Source organism: Peromyscus leucopus, chromosome 5 (genome assembly GCF_004664715.2).
Source record: "Peromyscus leucopus breed LL Stock chromosome 5, UCI_PerLeu_2.1, whole genome shotgun sequence".
Lineage (NCBI taxonomy): Eukaryota > Metazoa > Chordata > Mammalia > Rodentia > Cricetidae > Peromyscus > Peromyscus leucopus.
In genome coordinates, this window is record NC_051067.1 from 84,185,041 (window position 1) to 84,212,793 (window position 27,753).

The 27,753-nt window shown below is 49.5% G+C and overlaps 1 protein-coding gene across 1 annotated transcript; it reads left to right on the forward strand.

Moving 5' to 3' along the window:
• The first annotated feature begins 870 nt into the window (after positions 1-870).
• Mmp2 (matrix metallopeptidase 2) lies at positions 871-27,619 on the forward strand. The gene is given in 14 exon segments (XM_028871503.2): positions 871-1,361; positions 4,087-4,313; positions 5,060-5,208; positions 6,200-6,328; positions 6,973-7,146; positions 9,844-10,017; positions 10,842-11,015; positions 13,448-13,495; positions 13,498-13,602; positions 14,566-14,707; positions 18,007-18,143; positions 20,279-20,438; positions 24,619-24,728; positions 26,753-27,619. Coding segments are annotated over 14 exon segments (1,986 nt in total). The 5' UTR covers positions 871-1,208; the 3' UTR covers positions 26,857-27,619.
• The last annotated feature ends 134 nt before the right edge of the window (positions 27,620-27,753 follow it).

A 27,753-nucleotide genomic window follows, 5' to 3' on the forward strand; every position in this document is an offset into this window, starting at 1 on the left:
TAATCCCACCTTCTTCTTCCGAGCCTTGTCCTTGCCGGCCCCTTGGGTGGGATAGCCTCCACCTTTAAGAGAGAGGGTACTTCCTTCTCTGATACAGCTTGCTGGAAATGTTTATCCTGCTCCCACCGTGCGCCCCCAGGTTTAGCTCTTCCAGGAACAGCTCAGATAGCTCTTCTTCCAAGAAGCTTTCCTGGAATGTCCATATTAGTTGGGTGTGGGGCAGAGGGTAAGGTCAGACCCAATTGTCTTTCCTAAGAGAGGACATTTCTCAGGGTGAAGTGCTGTATGTGTTCCACTGAGGACTACCAGTGAGACCAAGCAAATACTTACTTATTTTGGGAAGAAGGGAGGGAAAGAGGGAGGGAGAGAGGGAGAGAATAAGGGAGGGAGGGAGGGCAGGCAGGCTAGATTCTACTAGCTTCTATCTGACTCTTTCTGCCTCATCTCAATTTCCTCTCTTGTGTTTCCATGGCTGGTTATTCAAAATTTTTGCTTCGCACCATCAGTAAAGGTCAGAGTCCTCTTGATTCTAACCTTCATTTTTCTGACCCCTGTCCTGGCATCCCTCCAAAGACAAGGCCACCATCTGATATCTAAATATCAAGAGCCTCTGTAGCACCAGGTGTTTAGCGCAAGGATCTTTAGCAGTGCTCCAGGATGGGAGCCTGTAGGTGTAGAGGTGGAGTGGAGGAGGAGCTCGGCTAGGGAGCAAGGAGGCCAGAGGTAGCTGGAGGCAGAAGGGGGATGGGAATGTAAAAAGAAGTGGCAAGAAGCTGGGAACGGGGAATGGGGGTGGGGAAGAGAGGGGCGGGTCAGACTGAGCCACCCCTCTCGCCGGCCTCACTCCCCTCCCCTCCCCACTTGGCCGGGGGCTGCCAGCACACTTCCAGCCCAGCCGGCCACATCTGGCGTCTGCCCGCCCTTGTTTCCGCTGCATCCAGACTTCCCCCGGCGTGGCTAGAGGCTGTGTGTGCATCCAAGGCTTTAAATATACAAAGGGATTGCCAGGACCAGCAAGCACCCTCAGTAGCGGGGCGGGGCGGGACGGGTTGGGACGCGGAACCCCGTTATGAGCCCCTGCGCCCTGCGAAGCCGAGGCAATTGAGCAAGGGGATCTCAGAACGCCGTGCGGAGCAGGCGCCAGTCGGGCGGACCCCAGCACACAGCCAGCGACTTCAGGGTGACACGCAGAGCCCGGGAGCGCAACGATGGAGGCACAAGTGGCCTGGGGAGCGCTTGCCGGCCCTCTGCGGGTTCTCTGCGTCCTGGGCTGCCTGCTGAGCCGCGCCACCGCCGCGCCATCGCCCATCATCAAGTTCCCCGGCGATGTGGCCCCCAAAACAGACAAAGAGTTGGCAGTGGTAAGTTGCTACGCTGGCCTCATCCAGCCAAGTTTAGACAAACTTTGGAAGCGGAGGACTTAGGCCACCCACCCTCTGACTCCCTACTGGCACACAGAGTCAGGAGGGGCTTTGGTAAACATCTTTGAGGGTCTCCTTAGCTAGCTTTTGTAGACGATGCGGAGGGGGCTTGGGTAAGAGAAGGCTGTTGATAAGTAACTTGAGGAAGTTCAAGGTACATACATCCCAGGGACCAGGACGGAGCAAAGGAGGGAGACGATTGCCTTGGGAAACATCTGGAAAGGGTTGTTTTTCTGAATAACAGAGACTTTGTCTGCGTACCTAGAGGGTTTGGTTCGAGGTGGGCTTTATAAACGTCTTTTGGATGCGTCAGGAGAGCTGGCAACAGAGCCCCTGGCAAGTACCTTGGCAGGCCTTTTGGACAATCATTTTAAGGGGGAATCTCTTGAAAATGGGGAGTGTACTTTGGCATATAATTTGTATAAGCCTTTGCGCATAGAAGGATAAGCCAAAGCAAGGCTTGGCTAATTTCTGGGAAACTTTGGCACATATCTGGAGACAGGCCTTTGGTGAGACTGGAAGGGGCCATTTGGCAAGTAGTAGAGACTGGAGGGAAGCAGAAAAGTGCATTTCGATGCCTTGGTTTAAGGCAGAAGAAGTTGTCCAGGAGGGTCCAAGCTGAGTTTCTTTGAACTTTTCCCTGGGGTCAGAAGATACAAGGAAACAAACCTTCCAGGCTGGCGAGCAGGCATGAGGAGCAGGCGCAGAGGGCCAGGCGCGTGGGGCGGGGGCGGACTGAGCCGGGCTGGGGTCGGCCAGCGGCCAGCACGACCTCCTTCTTGGCCAGTCTCCAGAGCTGCGGCTCAGATGTTGTTGTGTGAGCAAGTGAGCCTGCCTGCGCCTGGCTCTAGAGCTCCCTGGCAGCACCATTGCATAAGCCAGACTGGGAGACAACAGGGAGGCGAGGCAATACCCACAGCAAGGACTAGGCATTTCTAGCCATCCATGGGGCATGGATTGGCAGGTCTCAGAACATCTATCTGCACCTTTATTGCCTTAATTTAACCGTTATAGAAATCCTCTAGCCAGCCTCTTCCTCAGTCTTCCCAGAACTAGGAATCACATGCCCTTGGGTAAGTTTGGGTGTCCCTGCTGAATGAGACACCTACTCTCTTTCCACATCCCTCCCTTTACAGCCTCCATCCTCTCTGGGTAGATGGGTTGGGAGATCTTAAAATCTTTAGAGGACTACTTTCTTCAAAGGTCTAAAACATCAGTGATGTGTCTGTTGGCTGATACTAAGAGTGGTAGCAGTTACCAAGGTCTCCTCCATGCCTTCTGGGAAAAGGGGGGTGGGCCTCTGGTCAAGCATGGTAGTGCACACCTGTGAAGCCAGTTCTGGGGAGACTGGGACAGGAGGGTCCTAGGTTCAACTTTAGCTTGGGCTTTAAAATAAAAAGGTCCTAAAATAAACAAACAAGAAAGGAAGGAGGAACGAAGGAAGAAAAAAGAAGAGAGGACTTTGAACTTATACTACCCCCTGCAAATCCTCTCAAGGAGTGTATTAACCTACTGGTCTGGTGATCTCTGATGATTGATGGAACTTCTGGGGTGGCCATATCTTTGAAGTCAGAGGGTCAGAATGGCACCTATCTTTGTGATAAATGGGCAGGTGCTCTTAGACGCCGAGAAGAGTGTTTGGCACCTGGGAAGCACTCAATGAACATCAGGCATTATTACTGTTCTATTACCATTATCATCGCTACTATCATGCCCTCTTTTTACCCTGGGACGTACTGTCTTCAAGGAGGTGAGAACCAGTCAGGATCACTTCTGGCTTCTTTCTCCATTCCAGCCAGCTTTGTATTTAATTTCGCATTTCTTTGTGATCCACCCACATTCTTGTACTGGGTTTTGAATCTTACAGACTAGAAGTGTCTGTCTTGGTCATCAGTTTACCCCAGCAGTAGCACAAGGATTGACACGTGGTAGGCATTTGATGGGCAGCTGGCTGGTAGTTTGGGGCAGACCCTCTGAAGAATAAGACCGTTCTCTTTCTAGAAATCACAGATGTAAGATTTGAACGCAGGTCTGCTACCACACCCATTGCACACAATTCCTGAATTTCTTTATAAGAAAAAAAAAAAGAAAGAAAAAGTAAAAAAGGAGGAAGACAATGTTGGGAGGTTCAATCAGATAGATGCTGGAGTATCAGGATTCAAGCGTGGGCTTTGGAGCATGACTGTTTGGTGTCAAATCTACATCTGCCATCTGTGAGTGGTTTCATCTTTTTGGTTTTTCGAGATAGGGTTTCTCTGTGTAGCTTTGCACCTTTCCTGGAACTCATGCTGTAGACCAGGCTGGCCTCCAACTCACAGAGATCTGCCTAGCTCTGTCTCCTGAGTGCTGGGATTAAAGGTGTGCGCCACCACCGCCCGGCGAGTGGTTTCATCTTAAGCAAATCTCTTAAGCTGTCTTATATATAAAATGAGTGGTACATAAGTTAACATCTACTAAATTGAGGGAAATAAAAGAAGGTAGCTATGCCCTTTACAGATGCACCACTCAGTTGGTGGGTGACAGAAGTCATTTGGGAGCCTAAGACTCTACTCAGTGTTCTTGATTCCAACCTGTCCCAAGTAGGGGATACTTAGGGACTAGTTGGGGCTGTGTGTTTTGTCATCCCAATGTGGTTCCTGACTTTGAGACTACCTGTCTCTTTCAGCAATACCTGAATACTTTCTATGGCTGCCCCAAGGACAGTTGCAACCTCTTTGTGCTGAAGGACACCCTCAAGAAGATGCAGAAGTTCTTTGGGCTGCCCCAGACAGGTGACCTTGACCAGAACACCATCGAGACCATGCGGAAGCCACGCTGTGGCAACCCGGATGTGGCCAACTACAACTTCTTTCCCAGAAAGCCCAAGTGGGACAAGAACCAGATCACATACAGGTGCTAAGGAGGGGCTGGGGATGCAGGGCCAGCAGCCTGAGGGATGTGAGTCTCCTTTGGACTTGCCTTTCCAATTCAGGGGGCCCATGAAGTGTCATTACTGAAAGCTGAGCATTCAGGGACAAACAGAGTTCTTGGTGAGTGGTACCAGCAGACCTAGATTTGAGTCTCATACTCACTAACCATGGGACACTGGTCTTATTCTCCTGCACTCTGAGTTGGTATTCTTGCTTATGAAACAAGGCTAAGAAGTCTACTTCCCATAGGTATGATTGGGGAACTAAATTAGATTACATGTAAATCAAGGGCTTCCTCAATGTTTGTTACAGAGCAAGAGTCTAATAAGTGTTTGTGGTTGTTATTATCATTTGGTTCATTGGAATAGGTGGGGGATGCTGATAATTGTGTTTTTAATCTTATAGTGTTGTTATGATTCGTTGCTAATTGGGCTGTAAAAGCTCTACTCTGTGTGCCTGTGTTTATCAAGGGTGAGATCTCTACCCTTTTTCTGATATTGTACTGTTTATGTCCCTGGTGCCCTTGTCCCAGACAGAATTGAGAGATGAGAAGGTCTGGGATTCTGGAAACATCAGGGCACTACAGGAGGGTGTTCTCAGTGAGCTTTGCTCAACCCATCTGCACAAGAGCATTTACACACACACTCACACTCACACACACACACTGTGCACATAGACACCTGCACAATTGCATATATGCACATTCATATGCATTTCTACCCTCTCTAGGATCCTTGGTTACACACCTGACCTGGACCCTGAGACAGTGGATGATGCCTTTGCTCGGGCCTTACAAGTATGGAGTGATGTGACTCCACTACGCTTTTCTCGAATCCATGATGGGGAAGCTGACATCATGATCAACTTTGGCCGCTGGGGTAGGCAGAAGGGGCCCGGAGAGTGGGGCAACATAAAGACAGCAAGACCGTGTAGACGTTTGAGATGTGTGCTGGGGTAGGCAGAAGGGGGCTGGAGAGTGGGACAACAGAGAGACAGCAGGGCCATGTAGACATTTGAGATGTGTGGGGATCGTGAGGGCAGCTTACCAAGGAGGTGTAGACACTGGATGTGGATTAGATGGACGTAGCAGAATATGGTCCAGACACTGGAGAGCCATGGCTGTAAGAGCAGAGGATGCACTGCAGTGTACCCTTCATGCAGTGTGGGTACCCTCTAAATCATTTAGACAGCCCCTAAAGGGCTACCTGGATTCAGAGCAATGTGAAACACCTTTTTTTAATTAAAATTCAGTTGTCACAATAGCAACATGGGAGGAAGTGGAATGGAATCTGGGGTCACAGCACCATATAGCTGTTGGTATGAACTGGCTGCAGCATAATGTGAAGGCTGGTTGTGTAGATAGTGGGTGGTACCGCAGGGAAGGAAGGCAGAGGGCAGGGGAAGAACAGTGTAGACATGGGAGTAAGTAAGGCGAGCATGCTGACACAGGGGGTCTGAGGGCTAGCTCTGTGGCTATGCCATAAGCGTAGAGCATGGTGAGGAGGGCAGTGTTGATGGGAGGGTGTGGGGGTCAGGAGGGTATGGGGTTAGCACGCTGTATTGACACTGTGGGTATGTGGGTGGGTGCAGTGCTGTTGGTATTGATGAAGATAGCGAAGGTCAGTGATGCTGGTGAGAGGGCCATGTGGACTTGAGGGTAGTATGGGATACCGGATGGAAGCAGCCAAGCCAGAGCTTTCCATTACCTCCCTGCAGTACCTGCCCTAGATAACCCCAATGGAAAAAGGGAAGAGGACAGGGGCTTGGAGGACTGAGGAGTTCCAAACACAGATTAGGGTGTGGCCGGACTTAAGGACCAAGTTGTGGGAATGGGGGACACTAACAGCTAAGAACCCATGTGGGTTTCAGAGCACGGAGATGGATACCCATTTGATGGCAAGGATGGACTCCTGGCACATGCCTTCGCCCCGGGCACTGGTGTTGGGGGAGACTCCCACTTTGATGATGATGAGCTGTGGACCCTGGGGGAAGGGCAAGGTAAGACATCCTCCTCTGGCATGCTTCCCTGTCTCCTTGTAGCACAAATCTTAAATGGTCTTATTAATAAAAACAAACCCGGAGCCAGGTATTGGGGTGAACACTGAAAGATCAGAGAAGCAGAACAAGCCACAGCTAACTCACCTCGCCAATTTTCAGCTGATCCTGTTTCCTCAAACTGGAAGCCTCTGAGTCCTCATCCTAATGGGTCTCAGCTGAGCTGCTGCTAAAAGCTAAAAGCTTAAAAAGGCTCTAGTTCCTGGTCCTCATGCCTTATATACCTTTCTGCTTCCTGGGATTAAAGGCATGTGTCACCATGCCTGGCTGTTTCCAGTGTGGCTTTGAACTAACTCAAAGAGATCCAGACGGAGCTCTGCCTCCGGAATGCTAGGATTAAAGGTGTGTGCTACCATTGCCTTTAATATAGTGGCTGTTCTGTCTCTGACCCCCAGATAAGTTTATTGGGGTGCACAATATATAAACCACATCTCCTAGCAACCAAAGCCAAGTTTAAGCCCTCCATCTGCTCTGATGGGATCAGGGTGATGAGAGGGGAAAGGAAATCAGCTTCCAGGGTGAGCCCATAGCCTAGTGTCGAATGGAGGCCCTGGAGAGGTGGGTTCCATGCTCTGTGTGCCCCGCAGTGGTCCGGGTAAAGTATGGGAATGCTGACGGCGAGTACTGCAAGTTCCCCTTCCTGTTTAATGGCCGGGAATACAACAGCTGCACAGACACTGGCCGCACCGATGGCTTCCTCTGGTGCTCCACCACCTACGACTTCGAGAAGGATGGCAAGTACGGCTTCTGTCCCCATGAAGGTGAGCATCTACCTTGGCCCCAACCCTCATCCTACCCAGGCCCCCAGCCTCCATGGGTTCCTGCTATACCGTCCCCCTCCACATTCCACAGAGAAGTCAGCCTTCATCCCCTCACCCAAGTGTCCATTATCCTGAGTTCAGCTATCATTGTCTCTTCCTCTACCGTTACAGCCATGTGTTGCATAAGGACGGACACACATTCTAAGAAATGTATAGTTGTGCGAATTCATCATCACTGTGTGAGCACAGTATCCTTACATAAGCTGAGAAGGGTACAGAGTTACCGTATGGGACCACTGTCACATGGAACCACCGCCATATGTATGGTCTGTTGTGACTTACATGCTATTTTTGGGGCATGTGGCCATATGTACTTCATATTTATTTAAGTCACTTCAGGTTTTACAGGTCTCACCATTTGCAGTATTCTTTGTGAAATCATGGATGTAGGATATTAGTTTTTTCTAACATACACGAGAATGACCTTAGATTGTTTCTGGGGGCCACTTTACACTCCAAACAAGACCCAGGGCTCAAGGACAGGAGGACAGGAGAAGAGAGTTGAGGCACAGAGATGGGTCGAAAACTTAGCAGTGGGAGGGGAACAGGGCTCAGTCCAAGCTGGTGCTTGATTGAAGTGGGGCTCCAGGCTGAGGATATTAGCCAGCCCTCCCACGCTGGTTCCACTGTACCAGCGAAAGTCAGTGTAAGGACTCACAGCTATGACGTCTGATTCTGCCTTCTGTCCCTGTGTCATGACGGAGGCATCTGGCTTCACTCTGTGTGTGTGTGTGTGTGCGCGTGTGTGTGTGTGCGCGCGTGCTCGAGTGCTCATTCAAGCTCAAAACATCGTTTTCCCCATCTGCCATCACAGGCGGTAAAAGTGTGGAAAGGGGAACGGTATTGATATACACACTCAATAGACTTTGAAAGCATCCTGGATATGCTTTTTAATCATAAATCTTTTTAAAATTATGCATGACTTCATACTTGGCTAGGCCATCTCGGTTGGTGGTTGCAGAGATCAGAAGCCCAGAAAATGGTGGAGAAATGGGAGAAAATACGGACATACTGCTAAATATTAGCTTATTCCCCAGCCCATAAACACTTTTGGGGTCATAGACTAATGACAGTCCGTTGGGGGCGAGGAGGGACTCTAATAGTATATAATTGTATATGTTTGTGACTCTCCCTGTCCCTATTGCAACACACTAGCCCCAGTCATCTAGACAGAAGGGAAGAAACAAACTTTCTAGTTGTCTTCCTGTTTACATTTCTTCCTTTCCTTCTTTCTTTGTCTGGGAGATCCAACCCATGGCCTCATACATGCTAGTCATGCTCTCCTCCACCCCTGAGCTCTACCCCCAGCCTGTTGATACTTTTATCACTGAAGCTGAGCTTTGTGCTAAGACCCAAGCTATTCGCTATTAGTAAATCAGAGATTTTAAAATAAAGGTCTGTGTCTTGCGTTTCCCAGTAGGACACCAGGAAAGACAGAAAGTCCTGAGTCAGCCCTTCTGTTAGAACAGGCTTAATGGATAGAAATGGAAACAGTCTCCAACTTCACGAGCTTGGAAGGGTTCCCTTTGTGTTGGACGCTGGCCATTTCTTTGGTCCTTAGCCAGGTGCAAGTCCTCACAATGCACGCGTGTTTGGGTCTGGGGCTGCAATTCTGGTTACTCAGCCCCTCCTGATGGCTGACTCAGTGTCTGCTCCCTGACCTTCTCTTTGGGAGGAGGGTGGATCCCAGAGGAGATGGGCTTCTGGGTGGCAGAAACCCAGCTGGTGGGATCAGAGTTATCACTTAGCCCTTCCCCACTCTGAATCAGCAGGGTCTCTGGATTCAGTTTGGCCTCTTCCCTAGGTTCCACTCTTCCTGCTTCATCAGGAAAAGGTTTCTTGTTTGGGGATGAGCAGAGCAATGAAGACAGAGACCCACCCCCAGTCCTGCGCTGGGAGGCCAGGGGTTGGGCTCCGCTCAGCTCGTGATAGTTAACAGGGCCTAGTGAGGTCACCTCTGGCACTGCTGTGCACAGATGGTCCTTGTTACGCACTTGTGGTTTTGCTAGTTGGCAATTCTAGAGACACACCATTTTGTAACTCTAGAGTAGATGGAGGGATGGGAGTCTTGGGAGAGCCCAGGACAGACAGGCTGACCTTGATCCTATCCCTCCCTGTTCTCCAGTCATGGCCCTATCCTGGGGTCGTCAGAGTGGGAGGCTTAGATACCAGCTGCCCCTGCTTCCTCCTCCTCTCCCTTCTGCAGGGGCCACAGCAGCAGTAGAAATGTCCAGAAAGGACTGAAGCTTTCTCAGAGAAGCAGATCTCCACTAACGAGTGGAAGCTGGCTTTTTAGATTTATTTTTATCATTTTAAATTAGGTGTGGATGTGTGTTTTCTTTATGTGAGTATGCACACATGAGCGAAAGTACCCTCTGAGGTTAGAAGCAGCAAATTCTCCGGAGCCAGAGTTACAGATGGTTGTGACCTGCCTGACATGGTGCTAGGACCAAACTTGGGTCCTCTGGAAGAGCAGCTATTGCTCTGAACTGCAGAGCCGTCTCTCCAGCCCCTAGAGGTTGTTTGCCGTTAATATTTTGACACAGAACCAGCAAGTGGTTCATACACGTCAACTAGCCAGCTCTGCCCAGGCGGATCTCTCTCAACGGCCTCTTTTCCATCTCTTCTCTTCCCCAGCCTTGTTCACCATGGGTGGCAATGCAGATGGACAGCCCTGCAAGTTCCCATTCCGCTTCCAAGGCACTTCCTACAACAGCTGTACCACCGAGGGCCGCACAGACGGCTACCGCTGGTGTGGTACCACTGAGGACTATGACCGAGATAAGAAGTATGGATTCTGCCCAGAGACCGGTGGGTACCACTGCCCCTCTCTGCCACTCAGAGTGAAGCATTTGGCTATTTAATACCCACTTGTCCACCCACAGCATCCTTTCCTCAGACGAGCTGCCGGTACCACGTGGGCACAGAAGTCAGCTGGTCGTTGTGCTCTGACTTCTGGCTAGCTGGCCTGCGCCTGTTTTTCAGCTCTGACACTGTGTGCCTGTCCCTCCCTCTGGCCTTGAACCTCTCGCCACCTCTTGGCCGTGTCTCCTCTAAGTCTGTTATTCATCCTTTCTCAATTCTCTTTTTCTCCAACCTATGTTTACTGAGCCTGCTTCTTGAAGCTAACTCGGGGATTGGTCTCTAGAGACTGGGCCTAAAGGCTCATCTTCTAAGGCAGTTGAGACCTTCTAGAGTGTGTTGAGACCATCAGCTTGCTCAGTTCTCTGTGTGTCTGGCCTCTCTGCTCCTATCTGCAGGGGTCCAGTTCTGGACTCTGAACCATGGCTACCTGGCTTTAAACCTTGGCTCTGATACTTAATTTCTAGCATTATCTGCTCAGCAAGTTTCCTAAGCTTTTCATATCTGGGTTTTTCCCATATATGATGTAGAGATGTTACTACAGGGTCTCTAATGTGCCAGTGTTATTGGTTATTGGTGCCAGGGTGAATAGGGTGGACACTCATCCAGCTTCCAAAATGAGATCGGGGTGGATATCAGCCCAACAATGTCCTTGCCTTCCACTCCAGTCACCCTTCCAGTGAGTCTGTGTTAATGTCAGCATCTTGTCATTGTTTACTGGTAGTGGCCTCAGATCCTCTGCTGCCCCTTGACCTGTGTCCCTTACCCCACAGCTATGTCCACTGTGGGTGGAAATTCAGAAGGTGCCCCGTGTGTCTTCCCCTTCACCTTCCTGGGCAACAAATATGAGAGCTGCACCAGCGCCGGTCGCAGTGACGGGAAGATATGGTGTGCGACCACCGCTAACTATGATGATGACCGGAAGTGGGGCTTCTGTCCTGACCAAGGTATGAGGCCCTGGCCTTTGGTAGAGATGCTGGACACACCTCCACACCTGAGCTGGAATATTCTGAGGCTCAGACTACTTTCAGCACAGACGTTGTCCCTAGACAAGTATCTTAGGATTTTTATTGCTGTGAAGAAACACCATGCCCATGGCAATTCTTATAAAGAAAACATTTAATTGGGGTGGCTCGATTACAGTTTCAGAGGTTCAGTCCATTAGGATCATGAAGGGGAGCACAGCAACATACAGGTGCTGGAGCTGAGAGTGCTACATCTTGCAGGCAACAGGAAGCTGACTAACAGTCACACTAAGGGATGCTTGAGCAAAAGAGACCTCAAAGCCCGCCCCCACAGTGACACACTTCCTCCAACAAGACCACACCTACTAATAGTGCCATTTTCTTTGGGGGGACATTTTTTCAAACCACTACAACAAGATACCCCACTGTGGTTTCAGACCTACCCATCTGAGCAGAGACTCTGCTCAGCCCCAGTAAAGACAAGGTCCCTGCTTAGGTCCAGCCAGTTCAAGTGGACACTCAACACAGCTTCCAAAATGAGACCCTATTACTAGGCACTGATCCTGGGTGGGTCTCAGCCCTGCTATTTCCGTTCTTGCTTTCCACTTCAGCCACCTTTCCGGGCGGGACTGTCACTAGCAAGAGACAGCCAATGACCTTACTGTTGTCAGGACTATGAGCAGGGTGCTTTGGGCCTAGCTTTCAGGGCCTAGAGGCCTAGGGCTTCAGTTTTCAGGTAGCCCAAAACCTTTAGGAAAGGAGATGGGTCCAGGACCTGCCAGAATTAGGTGAGCCTCTGTCCTAGTTTGATTTTTGTTATTGTGAATAAACATTTAGGGAGGAAATGCCAACAAACGGGCTTACACTCTCAGGTTACAATCTATCCAGGGAAGTCAGGACAGGAACATAGCGTAGGAACCTGCAGGCAGGAACCATGGAGGAACACCCTTTGCCAGCCTCACTGTCTGGCACACAGGCTCATGCTTACTTAGTTTTCTTATTAAGCCCAGGATACCTGCCCAGGGAATGGAGCTGCCCATAGTAGGCTATGGTCTCTTGTATCAATTAATAATAAGACGGTTCCTCACAGACATGCCCGGAGACCAACACGATGAAGGCAGCTACTCAATTGAGAGTTTTTAACTATGCTTCTAGGCTGTGTCACATGGGCAGTTAATGCTACCTGGGCCACCCTTTCCTTCCGTTACTATTGTTCTTTTTTCCCATAATGAGACGGTCCTTGGTGAATGCCTCAGCTGGCCAAACGGGTTTTTCTTAGGAGAGTTTCTTGGCTCCCAAATGCTATGCTAGGAGATATGCTGACATCCCCGCACTGTGCAACTTCTGCTAGAGGTGAAATGGAGACCCGCGTGAAGAGTTTGTGTCCCCTCATGCTGCCATGTGCAGAGCATAACATACCGGTGGCTTAAATAACATACACTGATTCTTTCTTGGTTCTGGAAGCCGGAAGTTTAAAACCCAAGTGTTCCCTCTGAGCCTGTATCATTTTATTGTCTGCTTCTGTCATTACATGCCCGTCGCTGTTCCACATACACACCTGTCTCTTTGTCTCTCTTCTTAGGAGGTCATGATCCACACTGAGTTAAGAGCTCTGTCCACTGCAATGTGGTAGCCTTTTTACTTATTCATTTATTTGAGGCAGGGTTTCACTGTGTGGCCCACCTTAATCTCAAGCTCGCAGTCCTCCTACTTCAGCTTATCAAGTATTGGGATTATGACATATAACACCACTCTTGGCTTTGCCTTCCATTATAATGACATCTGCAAATTAGATCACATGTCCTAGATAACTGGGAACAGGATTTGGGTGTATTTTTTGTGGTAGTGGGGCCCGTGGGATAATTCAGTCCCAACAGGGTGTGGTACATGATTTGCCTACTCTCCATTGCCAAGCCTGAGCAATACATACAGGCATGGATATGTTTTGTTTCAGCTTTCCTATGGGACTGGAGATGCTGTCATACATTAGGCAAATGCTATAACATCAAGTCGAATTCCCAGGGGAGTGGCTTTTACTCCCTTCCCCAGGGCAGAAATGGTGAAGCCCTCAGGTCTGACTATCCCTGATTATCTCTGAGATCCTGAGCAGCAGGCTTTACCTCAACTCTCACAGAGAGCCAGGAAGCATGATTTTTAACAGATGAAATGTGAAGCAGATGCTCTTGTCTCTCTCCCTCATCCCACACACAGTCATCATTGGGAAAAGGCAGTCGGATGTTGGCTGACCTCAAAATCAACAGAATTCTCAGGATAAGGAAAAAAACCAATGCATGCCACTTGCAGAACTTTTAGACCCACCCTGGAGATTTCCCCCCAAAGTTTCCTTCATATGAGGCAAGTCTAGATGCCTGTCGTATTTCTCTTTCAAATTCTACCCCTGCTTTGGCACTCAGGATATAGCCTATTCCTTGTGGCAGCCCATGAGTTTGGCCATGCGATGGGGCTGAGCATTCACAGGACCCTGGTGCTCTGATGGCTCCTATCTACACCTACACCAAGAACTTCCGCTTATCCCATGATGACATCAAGGGGATCCAGGAGCTCTACGGTAAGCCTCAGCTTGATGCCTCTGGGAGCAGAGGGGTCTACAGCCATCCCACAGCCTGGGTGGGAGGCCACAGAAGTGGAAAATGCCAGATCTCATCTAGCCAAAATGGCCAGGGATATGGGCAAGAGACATGAATGGTGCCTGGTCCTCGGGCTTTGGAGTAATGCTTCACAGCACTGCTCAAACAGCCCTGTCCTTTCTAGACTCATCATTCATGCCCCTCTTGGCTCCCCATTTCTAGGGCCCTCTATTTGTTAGTGTGTAAACTGAGGCTGGACTAGGTTTCAGTGACTAGGTAGGGTTCAGGATCCTGAAGAGTGAGCTGACTGCAGGGCAGGATTTTCTCTGGCACAGAATGGGAATGATGACATGGGAATGAACATTGCCAGTTTTCATAAGATGTTGTTTTAATTTGTGATAGAAGTATAACTCTTGGTTCCTGCAACCAAGGGTTGTCTATTGTTGTGCTTTCAACAAGGCTAGAGGTTAAAAAGCCAGTCCATTGCCTAAAGAAGAAATCAACTATGTAATAGTCCTAGTGGTTCCTGGACCAGGCAAAATAGTGAAAGTAGAACCTGGATGGGGAAGCCTAGGGACATGGAACTTGGGAAAGAATTGGACATCCAGACAGTGAGGTGTGGCATTGCAGACATGCCCTGCCACAGGCCAGTTGAAAAAGATGGAGCAGTTCACCTCTCTGGACTCAGTTTCTCAAATGTGGCTGCTTATCATGAGGAAGAAAAAAGTGAAGAGGCCCCAGACTTCCCTGTTCTTAAAGTAAGAGACCACACAAGATTCAAGCTTCTCTTAGTTCCCTCCGTAAGTACAGGTGACCCTGAGGTAGATGTCTCTTCCTTCTAGCCTTTACAGGTTAAGTGAGCAGTATTGGGGCTCAGCCTAGTGATTAGAAGTCTTGTTGCTAGGGAGGGTCTAAGTTCAGGGGTCTCCCCATTCATTCCCCAGGGCCCTCCCCTGATGCTGATACTGACACTGGTACTGGCCCCACTCCTACCCTGGGACCTGTCACTCCCGAGATCTGCAAACAGGACATCATTTTTGATGGCATTGCCCAGATTCGTGGTGAGATCTTCTTCTTCAAGGACCGGTGAGTGAGGCTGCTTTTGTCTTTCTGGCTCTCTGCCCCTTCCTGTGGTTCTTGTGTTCCTACCGTTTGTTGAGGAACCCTAGGGCCTCACAGAATGACCTGTAGTAAGCAGGTTTTGCTGTGTGTCTAACAACCTCCAAATCTTGGTGGTCTATCAGTTGTCCAGGCTTTTGCAGCAGTAGGGTGTCAGGTACATTTTACATGTCACTCATTCTCCTGTAGTTAGCAGATGCTTGTGGCAGATGACAGGGTGTAGGCTGCCAAATCAAACCATACACGCACACTGAATGATTGGTGCATGTCACATCTGAGAATCTTCTACCGATGAAATCAAAGAACAGGGCTAAGCTAGGCATCCCACTTCACCCCAACCCAGCCATAAAAGATGGAGTGAGTTGTCATATAGTAAGACACATCCAGACATGATTCTAAAGTAAGATGGAAAGAAGAATGTAGGGGAATTAGCCAGTCTTCCATTGGCCTTCTCCTTGAATGCTATTGATCTCAAGTAGCCAAATTGCTGTCTATATAGATAGCAAGTGACCATAGGTGGAGAGAGATTATTTCCTTCATTCTTCAAGGCTATAGTCATGACAAATGGCTGAGAGTCACCCTAATGCCCTAGATCCCTGTCTAGGACATCATTAAAGAGTCCATCCATCCATTCATCCATCCATCTATCTGTCATCTATCCATCTGTTCATTTCTACCTTCATCTATACATCTATCACCTGTCTATCTATCTATCTATCTATCTATCTATCTATCTGCCAAGCATCTTCTTCTGTCCATCTAGTCTCCATTATCCTTCCATACATTATCCAATTATGCACTCATCCATTCATAGAGTATAATAGTTAGGAAAATGAACGGTGGATGTAGAATACTACTCTAGCTAGGTACAAGTTGTATGGTTACTAATAGGTTAATCATTTTCATTGTACCTCTGTTTGCCCATCTCTAAGATGGGGCTAATATTTTACCCTATCAAACAGAGCAGAACTAAGGATCAGATGAAGTTTAGTGCTCAGAATAATCCCAGCACAGAGTGTGTTTGTTTAGTCCCATTAGCTGTCATCTCCACCAATGGTAATTCAGCAGCTGTTGTGCCAGTTGCCGTGAGGATAGCTAAGGAAAGGAAGACAGTGTGCTGGGGCTAGGGGTCTGTTTAATGTCACGTCACTGTTCTCAAGAGAAGTGCACAGGCCTCCTACACTAGAACCACCTAGAATGGGCCTACTAAAAAAATGGGTTCCGTCTTCTCTCCTGAGTCCTTTGACTGTACTCTCTGGGGGCAGGGCGTACATATCTGCATTTTACCAGATTTCCCCAGTGATTCCGAGGCTCTTGGATGGTGGATGATGACAGCAGTGGCGGTTAGGAATCATGTAGCAGAGACAGATAGCAGTTCCTGACTTAAACAGTGTGGGACAGAGAGCCTGGGGAGGCTAAAAGATATTCCAGGAGTGTCTTCTGTCCCATGAAGGGCTTCTCTTCAGACATGGGGGCAGGTGTGGGATACACGTGCTCTGCCCTTCACAGAGTCTACCACTGGCCAGTAGGTGATAACAGAAAGAGAGAGAGAAAAGTGAGACTCAAAATGCAGTCTAGTCGGGTCTTGGTGCCCAAACCACTATTAGCGATTGTAGATACCACTGATGTCCTGCTGTACCTTCTAGGGAGGGAGAAAAGGGAAGTGGACTCCAGCAAGGTCCCCGGCTTGGAACACTTGCCACTGTGGAAACTGTGGCCATGTGTAGAGCTGTCAGAAGTAGGAATCTCAGAAATGGCTCTGAGCCCATGCCCAGGCCAGGGCTAGTTCTGACTCTGCATCACACTTTCTGTCAAAAGGACCTAAATGTGTATTCACTGGGTTCACTGAATTGACTCACTGTAAATAATTAAACAGTAAACCTACACAAATATTGGTGCCAGGCTTTGGGAGGGCAGGCAGTACTGCGGGATCCTTGCATCGATTTTGGAGTTGGATGTGGACTTAAACCCAGGTAATACCATCATTAATCTGAGTGTTGTTTGGCAAATTAGGATCATAACTCTGCCTTGTACGTGCTGCTTCAAATAACAGAGATACCACCCTCTCCTGCCCCAAATTAAAAAGTGGAAGAAAAATTGGTCTTTCATGATATAGTGTCCAGGGGCAAGGCTGCTTTAAAGGGCAGGGGAGGGTCGGCGACTTGTCCTTGTCCACTGACACCTTTGCATGGCCTGTGTGCCAAGATGGCGTCCCAGGATGACTGCCAGTGGCAGTTAGGACCACAGGTTTCCCACATCCAGCCCAAGTGTGGGGTGAGGTGGGAGAAGAGAGATGTCTAGGGGTGAGATACTGGTCTGTCTGCTCAATCTTGTCATGCTGATGTAAGACACATGGCAAGGAATGGGAAGCTAACAAACTCTGGCAAACAGAATCATCTGGAAGGCTTGTTCAAACAGAGTCTCAATCACAAGCCAGGGAAGTCTGCCCTACAGATCTCAGGTCAGGTCCAGAAATTCGCATTTCTAACACATGCCCAGGTGCTGCTCGGCCCACTGGTCTGAGGATCACAATCTGAGAGCCAGTGGTTTACCCATGACCAACCAGCCACTGAGCCCACATGCCGCTGAGGATAGCTTTTGTTCTGATAACGAGATGACAAGTCATGTTACAATGTCAAAGGGTTGAAGACACCCGGGACTAATTCCTAAGATGAGGGTGAGGTCATGAGCAGCAGGGGCTCCTGGTATTGAAGGATGGTTCTAAGTGTAGAGCTGAAAGGAAGGACGGTAGAGAAAGAGATGCCGGTTGCTGGGCAGGTCACCAAGCACACATGTTAGGAGGTTATGAGGATTACATTTTACAAAGCTCGTTCATAAAAGTGCTTGGCACTCAGTATGTCCTCAGTAAATGTAGCTCTTATTCTGCTAAGGCAGACAGATTCATTCCATTTAAATTCAGAAAACACTTTGAAGTGCCGTCAGGCCTGGCCTCAGCTGGCTTCAAGTCAAATAGGACAGATAGATAACAGCTGCTCCAGGCACTCAGGGCTGGTGTTTTGGAGAGGCACTGAGTAAGGAAACACAGTAAACAGAGACAGTCTGGGGAAGCTTCCTGGAAGAGGTGGGGGCAAGAATGAAGGGTGGCATCTGGGAGAGAAGTATCTCCCTATTCCCCAGTGTCCCTCTCCAGCCTTCTTTGGATCTTGCCCACCTTCCTCTCTCCATGTTTCTGAGTGGGCTTGGTGGTTAGAGCTTCAGAGTGATGGAAGAAAGTGTGACTTCTTGTGTCCCATTCCTGTCCCCAGGTTTATTTGGCGGACAGTGACACCACGTGACAAGCCCACAGGACCCTTGCTGGTGGCCACATTCTGGCCTGAGCTCCCAGAGAAGATCGATGCTGTATATGAGGCCCCGCAGGAAGAGAAAGCTGTGTTCTTCGCAGGTATGTGGGAGGGGCTTTCTGGCCCTCAGTTCCTGTTTAACTGGATCCTCTCCTCCATCTAACCACAGTTCCCAGGCACCTACAGGTGCCCATCTTCTTTAAGAATCCCTCTCACATCATTTCCCAAAGCACAATGTCCTCGTCGGGTTTCTATGGCTGTGATAAAACACCATGTTCAAAAGTAACTTGAGTAGGAAAGGGTTTATTTCAGCTTACAGTTGTAGTGTAGCATGAAGGCAAGTCAGGGCAGGAACTCAAGGCAGGAACTGAGCCAGAAACCATGGACGAACACTGGCTTGCTTCCCATTGTGCTTGCTCAGCCTGCTTTCTTACACACTTGAGGACCACCTGCTCAGAAGTGGCACCACCCACAGTGGCTAGGACCTTATACATCAATTACTAATTCAAAAAAATGTTCCAAGGGCTTGCCAACAGGCCAGTTTTATGGAGGCATTTTTCTCAAGTGAGAGCCCCTCTTCTCATGTAACTCTAGTTTGTATCAAGTTGACAAAAAGAAAAAAACTGGCCAACACACATGGGATTTACCTGGGAGGATGGTCTAGACATCCAGCATCAATTAGCCCCACCCACAGGAGGACATTTCCTTTCCTCTGGGTTCTCTGTCGATCTTCTGGTCCCTTTTCTAAAAGAAAACAGGATCTCCTTTCGGGGCTGTTTCCCTAACATCTTTCCAGTGCTAGATCCTTGGCCAGTAGCTGCTTTAGTTAGACCTTTAGTGTGTGGGGGGTGGTGTGGGGTGGTGTGTGTGTGTGTGTGTGTGTGTGTGTGTGTGTGTGTGTGTACATGAATGAAGGTGCTCACAGAGGCCAGAGGCATTTGTCCCCCTGAGTTGGAGGTACAGGTGTGTCTTAGGGTTACTATAGCTATGATAAAACATCATGACCAGAAGCAACTTGGGAAAGGAAGGGCATACTTCATCTTACCTCTCATCATCCAGGGAAGTCAGGGCAGGAACTAGAGGCAGGAACCTTGAAGCAGGGGTGGCAGGCTGCCCAACCTGGATACTGGGAATCTAACTCTAGTCTTCAGGAAGAGCAGAAGGCACTCTTAACCACCAAACCATCTCGGCAGCCCCCAGCCCCTCATTTTTAACATAAAATGCTTTTAGCACACATCTATTTGCACAGAGGTAGTTAGTTACAGTAGGGTGGCATCTGAAAACAGGATAGAAGCAAACTGTTCTTTCTATACATGATATTTAGACTCCAAACAAGCACCGTTTTTGTTGTTGTTTGTTTGTTTTAACTAGGCTTGTTACTTTTACCTTTGTTTTGAGACAGGGTTTTATGACAGAACTCAGGCTGGCCTTTGCATTTGCTATGCAGCTCAGGCCGACCTTGATGGCTCAGTTAAGGTTTGAGCACTTACTGTCCTATATATAGCCAGCTGCCATCTCTGTCTTTGGTGACGATGGGTCCTGAGAAGGCTGGGTTTGGCTCCCAGGGCACTTTATACATGATAGAAAGAGGGTCTTCTTATGGCAGACATGACACTTTCATGGACTGTTTTTCCTCTTTGATTGCCTCCTTTCATAACCAACTTAAAAAACTGTGTGTATGAGGGCTGGAGAGATGGCTTAGCGGTTAAGAGCACTGGCTGCCCTTCCAGAGGACCCAGGTTCAATTCCCAGTACCCACATGGCAGCTCACAACTATCTGTAACTCGAGTTCTAGGGGGATCTGAAACCCTCACACCAATGCACATAAAATAAAATTAAATAAATTATTTTTTAAAAAAAACTGTGTGTAGGAGCAGGGCATGTAGTTCAATTGATAGAGTGCTTGTCTAGCAAGCAATAACCCTGGGTTCAGTTCTCAGCACTGTATAAATCAGATGTGCAGTAGCCTGCCTCCTTGTAATCCCAGTACTGAGGAGATAGATGAGTTCAAGTCCAGCCTGGGTTATATGAGCTCTTGTCTCAAAAACAAAGTAAAACAAAACATAATTCTGTGGTGAGATCTGCTTCTAGGTATAGAGCTAGGAAATGAGCAGAAGGCCATTCCCTGTTGAGAAAGACTCAGTAGGCTCTTCTACCAGAAAGACGATGGAAAGGACAGGATTGGCTTGAGGCATTTCACCACAGCCACTAACCCGCTTTCTGCCCCTTCCTTCAGGGAATGAGTACTGGGTCTATTCTGCCAGCACCCTGGAGCGAGGGTACCCCAAGCCACTCACCAGCCTGGGGTTGCCCCCTGATGTCCAGCGAGTAGATGCTGCCTTTAACTGGAGTAAGAACAAGAAGACGTATATCTTCGCTGGAGACAAGTTCTGGAGGTAAGGGGGCTCCGGGTAGAATGGCAGCATGGCTGGTTTCATGGGGCAGGGCACTCTGGCTTGATATACATACACAGTGTGGGTAGACACCCTGTCCCTGGTCCTTAGCCTGCCAGGCAGCAGGCCCTCCAAGAGAAGACACCACAGAATACACCCTTCTTCTGACACTGTTAGGGCTATTCTGGCCAGAATCCCCTTTCCTTTTTCTGCTGCCTCTGATTGGGCCTGCAGATATCTAGTCTAGACGCTCATGTTATGGCAACTCACAGCAGAGTTGATGATACACATACCGATCATAGCTGATTATCTGCTACTGTTGCTGTATGCCAGGGGCTTTTGTGAGGCCCAGGGCGTATGAATCACTATTCTTCCCACTTTCACATGCAGAAAACAGGGTTTCAAAAGGTTAAATGACTAGCTTCAGGTCCCGTGCCCGTGGAGTGACAGCTGGACTTTGAGCTGGCATCCTGACCCTGGAGGATGTCCTACTCTTCCTGATGCAGTGAAGACTTCCCAGGGAGGGAAGGTATAGGCAAGGCAGCAGACAGAAATGAAAAAGACAGAATCCATACCAGGCCTTGGGGAGCCACAGACATCCTCCCCCCTGTCAGCAGCGGGCACCCTCCCCATGTCAGCAGCGGGCACCGTTCCCCATGTCAGCAGCAGGCACCCCCCCCCCCGCGTCTGCAGCGGGCACCCTCCACCTGTCAGCAACAGGCACCCTCTCCCCTGTCTGCAGCGGGCACCCTCCCCCTGTCAGCAGCAGGCACCCCCCTGCAGACGGCACCCCCCCCCTCGCCCCCCCCCATGTCTGCAGCGGCACCCCCCCTCGTCTGCAGCGGACACCCTCCCCCATGTCAGCAGCGGGCACCCTCCCCATGTCTGCAGCGGGGACCCTCCCCTGTCTGCAGCGGGCACCCTCCCCATGTCTGCAGCGGGCACCCTCCCCATGTCTGCAGCGGGCACCCTCCCCCAGTCTGCAGGCACCCTCCCCATGTCTGCAGCGGGCACCCTCCCCCCAGTCTGCAGGCCTGGCCAGTGGTGAAGACTGGCAGCGGAGCAGTTTAGAAGCAGGTGGTTCTGCTCCAAGTTCTCTAGAGAGAGGTTCTAGCTCTGAGAGGCAAAGGTCTGGATGAAGGGTCAGAGAAAGCAGTGTTTGGACATAGCCCAAACTCAGGAGTATGCTTATAGTCCTTCAGAAACCTACCCATCAGGAAACTTAGGCCCAAAGAACCTAAAGGACTTGGCCAACCCACTTCTAAGTAAGTGTGCTGGCCCAGAGCTGTGCTTAAAGCTGCTTCTCCTTTCTCCCCAGTGCCCCCTTCACTGTGTCCTCTGGGTCATTTGATCAGTGAGGAAAAGGGTGGGTGGACAAAAGCTTTGCAGGTGTCTCCTTTCCCTTCCTGCTTCTGTGGCTGTCAGGGCAGCCAGGCCATACCCAGGAACCACTGATAGAACTCCCAGACTTTGCTGAGCTTGAACAAACATTCCTGCTTCCTTTGAGGCCTCAGCCTCCTCCTCCTTCTCTTCTCGCCCCACCCGAAACTGCCCTGATTGAGAAGCTGCTTATGTCTCTCGGCTACCTCTGGCAGGGTGGCATTCCGGAGGCACTGCTGAGACTCTTAGCAACCTAAGCTGATTGGTATCTCAAGCCTCAAGAGGAAAAACAGTCTGTCAGGAGACGGCCGAGTGGACCTTTCGCCCATGGGCTCCTGAACACTCCCTCCCAGCACACCCACATCCTTCCAATGGCATCTCAGGCTTTTGAATTCACTGACACTCTAAATCTTTCAGTCTGAGTGTGGTGGGCCAGAGAAGTGGAGCGTCACAGACGCGTGATTCAGGAATCTCAGAATTCTAAAACCTAAGTGATTCCCTGTACTCTCACAGTCCTCCTACTGCACAGCCTATGTGTGTACACATGCAAGAACAGGCAAGTCCTGTGTGAGCAGGCGTGTGCATGCATGCACAGACTCACAGGCCCTGAAACGCCTTACTGATTTCTTCTAATCCTTTTCCTTGACAAGGCCTTCCTCCAACTCTAGATGTCAGAACAGATACCATCCTCTGCTGAGGAAGCTCCATGAACCTTTAGTAAAGGGGCTGGAATGGCATGTGCTGACCCTAGGTTCTGGACTGGGCATACAAAGGAGACAGGTTCCCTTGAAGGAAAGGTGGCACAAGAGCTTGAGACACCTTCTTGGGCTATGGCTGCAGGGAAAAGAGAGTGTTTGGAGTGACCAGGGAAAGCAGCTGTCCCCAATATGCCAGGAAGTACTCAGCTGCCACCGAGACCACGATTACATATTCAGTGTCCTTTATGTGCTGTGCACAGAACTTAAATACTTCTGCATTTAGTGTTGGTGACTCCTTCCAGACCTGTGCCTTGCTCTAGGTGGATGCTATGCATATCTGGATTTTTCATTTGATTTGGATATTGTTATCAGCTCCATTTTCTGGACCAAGGATACTAAGGCCGAAGTGGGTCAAGGACGCATTGAGAACCCGGGACTCAAATGTCTCTTCTGGCACTCTGTATATTGCACCTTCCACATCTGTAGATAAGCTGTCAAAATAATGGGGCTAGAGGGAGGAGGTGACATCTCTCTTGACATAGCACCGTAGTCTTCCTGTGTGAAAAGAGCTCTCAGGAAGCAAGTTGTTTCATTTCTCTGAGCCTCCCTCATCCAGTGAGGTTGATTCCTGCCTTCTGCTTGTGCTAGGGGAAGTCCTTGGAGCTTGGGGCACATATCTCTGTACCATTGTAATTCCAGGGATTTACAGTGGCCTCCGGGGTGGTCAGATGGGGCATAGGCATTTTGAGCTAGGGAACTTGTTTTTGGTAACTTGGGCCATGAAGAAATAGCCTGACATTATCTTCAGATGAAGCTGTGGTTAGGAAGGCGTTCCTGGCAGTTCTTGGGGTGATGAGCTGAAAGGGAAGCCCCTACAAAAGACAGCCTTAGGGCAATCTCTGGTTGGAACCCCTGGTGAAGGTGGTAGGGATGCCACCAGGGGCAAAGGAGAGCCAGCCAGGACACTGTGCTGAGGAGAGAAAGCTTGCCCATCACTGGGATGAGATCCAAAATGATCTGCTTAGACATTTTCTCCATGGAGGTGAGGTTTGATCTTGTTTGCTGAGATATCCACGGGCACGCTGTGGAGCACGTTAGCTTTTGCAGTGTTGAATCTGTGTAAGAAAACTAGTAGGTGGAGGGACAGAGGGAGGGAAAGTTAAGGAGTAAAAGGACAGCAATCAAAAAGTTCTCCAGGAGACTTAAAACAATGGCCAGGGAGAAAGGCTTCGTAATGCTCCAGGCATTTACCTGGGTTAAAGGCAGGGCCCAGAAGAACATGTACCATACCAGCTGCAGCTGGGACTGGTGTGGCATGCCGTCTGCCCAGTGACTCATGGCCTTGAGCTCACACCCACCGCATTGCATTGTGACCTCCCTCTCTGAGCTTCGGTTAACTCCCAGACATGGCTTGTCATCTCTGCTTGACAGATGAAGAAGCAGCAATTTGTTCAAACCACACAGTGAAAGAATTATGGGTCTGGTCCATTGGTCCTCGGACTGCAGCAGGGAATCAAAGGTTGTGTGTGTGTGGGGGGGGGGGGTACTGGAGAGATGGCTCAGCAGTCAACAGCACTGTGTGCTCTTCCAGAATTCCTGGGTTCAATTCCCAGTACCCATATGGCTCATAACCATTCCTATATAACTCTAGTTTTAGGGGATCTCACTCCCTCTTCTGGCTTCTGAGGGTACCCCCTCACATGGTACACAGACATATATGCAGGCAAAACACCTAAACACATAAAAAATAAAAATAAATAAGTCTCAAAAGAATTTTTTTAAAAAACTTGGCAAGGGGAACTATCAGTTCCCAACCCTTGCTGAATACCAGACATGGGAGAGACGCAAACATGGGCTCTTGGTGGCAATGTCACTGTTGCTGTTAGGAATCGTCTCAAGCCATACAATCAGGAAGGAGTAAGTAGTGGGCAGTTCAGGCCAGGTCTTCTCTGGGCCCTTGCACAGCCACCTGCTTCCCTTTGGACCGTCAAAGTCTTTTTCCCAGACCCACTCTCCAGGATTGGGGGTGGGGGGACGTGAGAGTGGGCCATGGGGATTGGCCTTCAGTGAGGCTGTTTGCTTCTTCTCCCCGTCTCTTTCTCTAGATACAATGAGGTGAAGAAGAAAATGGATCCTGGCTTCCCTAAGCTCATCGCAGATTCCTGGAATGCCATCCCTGATAACCTGGATGCGGTTGTGGACCTGCAGGGCGGTGGTGAGCTACCCAGGCCTCTGTTGGCATTCTAGGATTGCCTGCCCCCAGCCAGGAAGCAGCTTCTCCCTTGCACACAGTCCTGCAGGGCAGCCATGCAGTCCTGGAAAACAAACCAGTCCCTTTAGCTCAGTGCTGGGAAGGAAGCCAGTTCCTGACCCTTGCTGCTCCAGGCTGGAAGACCTAGAAAGGCCCCTCACAGCTGCAGGGCCTGGAGCCACAGCAGAGGAGGGCTGGGAGGCCTCCAGGGACCAGGAACATGGCCTGGTGCCCTGGATTCATTCTGGGGGTTGAGCCAGGCTGTATTGGGTTTCTCAGGAGGCCTTGTGACCACCTCCCGTCTGAAGCATGGCTTTACTTGAGACAAGGCAAACTTTGTCATGCTCTGTCACTCCCGTGGCAGTGATCTCCCACTCGGCTGCTGCTTTGCAGTGTCAGCATTTGGAATTTGAAAACCATATTCCCAGGGAGGTTTCTGTGATCTTCTGGGGTCCTGGAAATGAAGTCAGTTCGGCTTTTGAGAGGAGGTTTTAATTCAGTTCCACAAAAAAAATTTTTTTTAACGTGGTGTGTGTGTGTGTGTGTGTGTGTGTGTGTGTGTGTGTCTGTGTCTGTGTGCACACACTCTTACCATCTGCAAAGCTCATAGGCCTGAGTTTCCATGGCTGAAAGTTTCACAGGCACAGAAGGAAAGCAGTGTATAAACAGGTGCTCCATTAAGAGTTACCTTCAGCCAAACAGCTATCAAGTCCATACTCCTGAGCTAGAGTTTTTAATGGAGTAAACAGGATCATGTGTGTTGGAAGGAATTCACAGATTCCAAAGCCTCTAGAGGCCAGGAGGGGAAACAGTAGAAAATAAGTTATGCTTATGTGAGTGCATGCATGTATGTGTGAGTGAGAATGTATGTGTGCATCAGTGTATGTGTGAGTATGCACATGTGTGTAAGTGTTTATGTGGGCGAGTGTGTATGTGCATGAGTGTGGGGAGTGCTGGAGTGTCTGAATGCCTCGTGTGTGTGTGTGTGTGTGTGTGTGTGTGTGTGTGTGTGTGTGTGTATGTAAGTATATGTATGTGTGGTTCTGAGTGTATGTGTGCATGTGTTTCGGCCTGAGTGAGTGTGTTTGTATGTATGGGGAGCTAAGTATATGTGTGAGAGAGAGTTTGTGTGTGTGTGTGTGGGGGGGCTAAGTGTATCTGAGTGTGAGGGGCCTGAGTGTGAGTGAGTGTGTGTTTGTGTGTGTGTGTATTGTAAGGAATGAGAGGCAAGTGATTCATTGGCAGGGAAGGGTTGCTTCTCAGCCTCTGATGATTGCTGACCTGCAAGAGTAAGGTCTTACGGTTTTAGACAGTGTAGAGGTTTAAAGAGAGGCCAGACATCTGCATGTTCATATGACATTGCCAAATGTGTTTACATCTTGGCAACTCATTCAAGAGTTAAAGACAAAATGAAGCAAATATTTGCATGAACCTACTAAACCGATAGAGGCCTGGGGGCCTCTTGCTTCCCATTCCCTGATGCATGAAAGTGCGTGGCTTGGTACTTGTGCTTGAAAGGTACTGTTATCACCAACAGCCAAGTATTACCTAACGGTCTCATAACAAGCTCAAAGACAGTGGTTCCAACCTTCCTAGTGCTGTGACCCTTTAATACAGTTCCTTGTGTTGTGCTGACCCCCGACCATAAAATTACTTTTGTTGCTACTTTGTAACTATAATTTTGCTACTGTTATGAATCGTAATGTAAATATCTGATATGCAGGATATCTGATGTGTGACCCCACAGGGGTCGTGACCCACAGGTTGAGAACCACTGCTCTGAGATGTTGGTGTCCTGATCCCTGGCTCCGAGGAGCAGTCAACAACTATGAGACCTAATTTCCTAGCCATTCCCATTCTTCCAGCCCAGGGTCTTCCCTGGCTGAAAAGCTCCTTCCTGTGCCAGGCAGATGTGACGATTCCCAGGGACCTTCCATGTGCCATGGCCGGTCAGGGTAGGTCCAATCTCTCTGCCTTGTTTCTCTCAGGTCACAGCTACTTCTTCAAAGGTGCATATTACCTGAAGCTGGAGAACCAAAGTCTGAAGAGTGTGAAATTCGGAAGCATCAAATCGGACTGGCTGGGCTGCTGAGCGGGCCCTGTTCCCACAGGCCCTGCGGTCATCAGTGCACACAGGCTCAGAATACTGGGGAAGGATGTGGAGGGGTCTGGCTGCCCTGCCTTCAGCTCTGTCGTTACGCAGCCTTCTCCCTCACCTGGTGATTGAAGATCAATGAAAGCGGCCTCTTTCTGTGCCCAAAGAACGGTGCTGATTGTACCCCTCCCAGGTGCTCCTCCCCGCTCCTCCCGCCCTAGGGGACACTTGGATATTCTCAATGCAGTCTTCCTTTGGGCTGCCCTGGTGCTCCACACTTGAGGTTCTCCTCATCTATGATCTGCTGTGGCTCACAGCACCTTCAGTGTCAACAGAAACTATCTTAGGAGGGCACTGGTGGCCCAACAGCCTGGCACAGGGCGGTGGGATACAGGTGTGTCCAGGCGGAAGCTGGAGACACCTGCTTTCTCACTTGCAGCCATCCTGTGCCTGCACTACATTAGCAGTTCAGTTTGTACGTACTTCATTCATTTCTTTCAACCTTTCCAGTTTTTCACTATGCCGTATTTCCTGACAGAAGGACTCAGGTTGTCTGACATCACTGCATGGTGCATCTTGGCCCACATAGCAACGGCTTCCTTGTGTGGTCTAGAACATCCTCAGTCACTTCCTCCACTGGATGGAGGAGAGCCAAGCCAGTGGCTTCCTGCACAGCCTTCTCGCTTCTTCCTTTAACAGTTCCCCATGGGAAATGGCAAGCAATTATAAATAAAGACACCAATTGAGTGGCAGAATTGAATGGCAGTGTTTGTCTCTGTTTTAGCGGCTCACAGCCAGGAGGAGGAACTTAAAAGCAAATCTCTGCTCAATGCAAAGCACAGATGATGTGTGCTGGAAAGGTGAGAGCTGCCAAGCCCTGGAGTGAATAGGTTT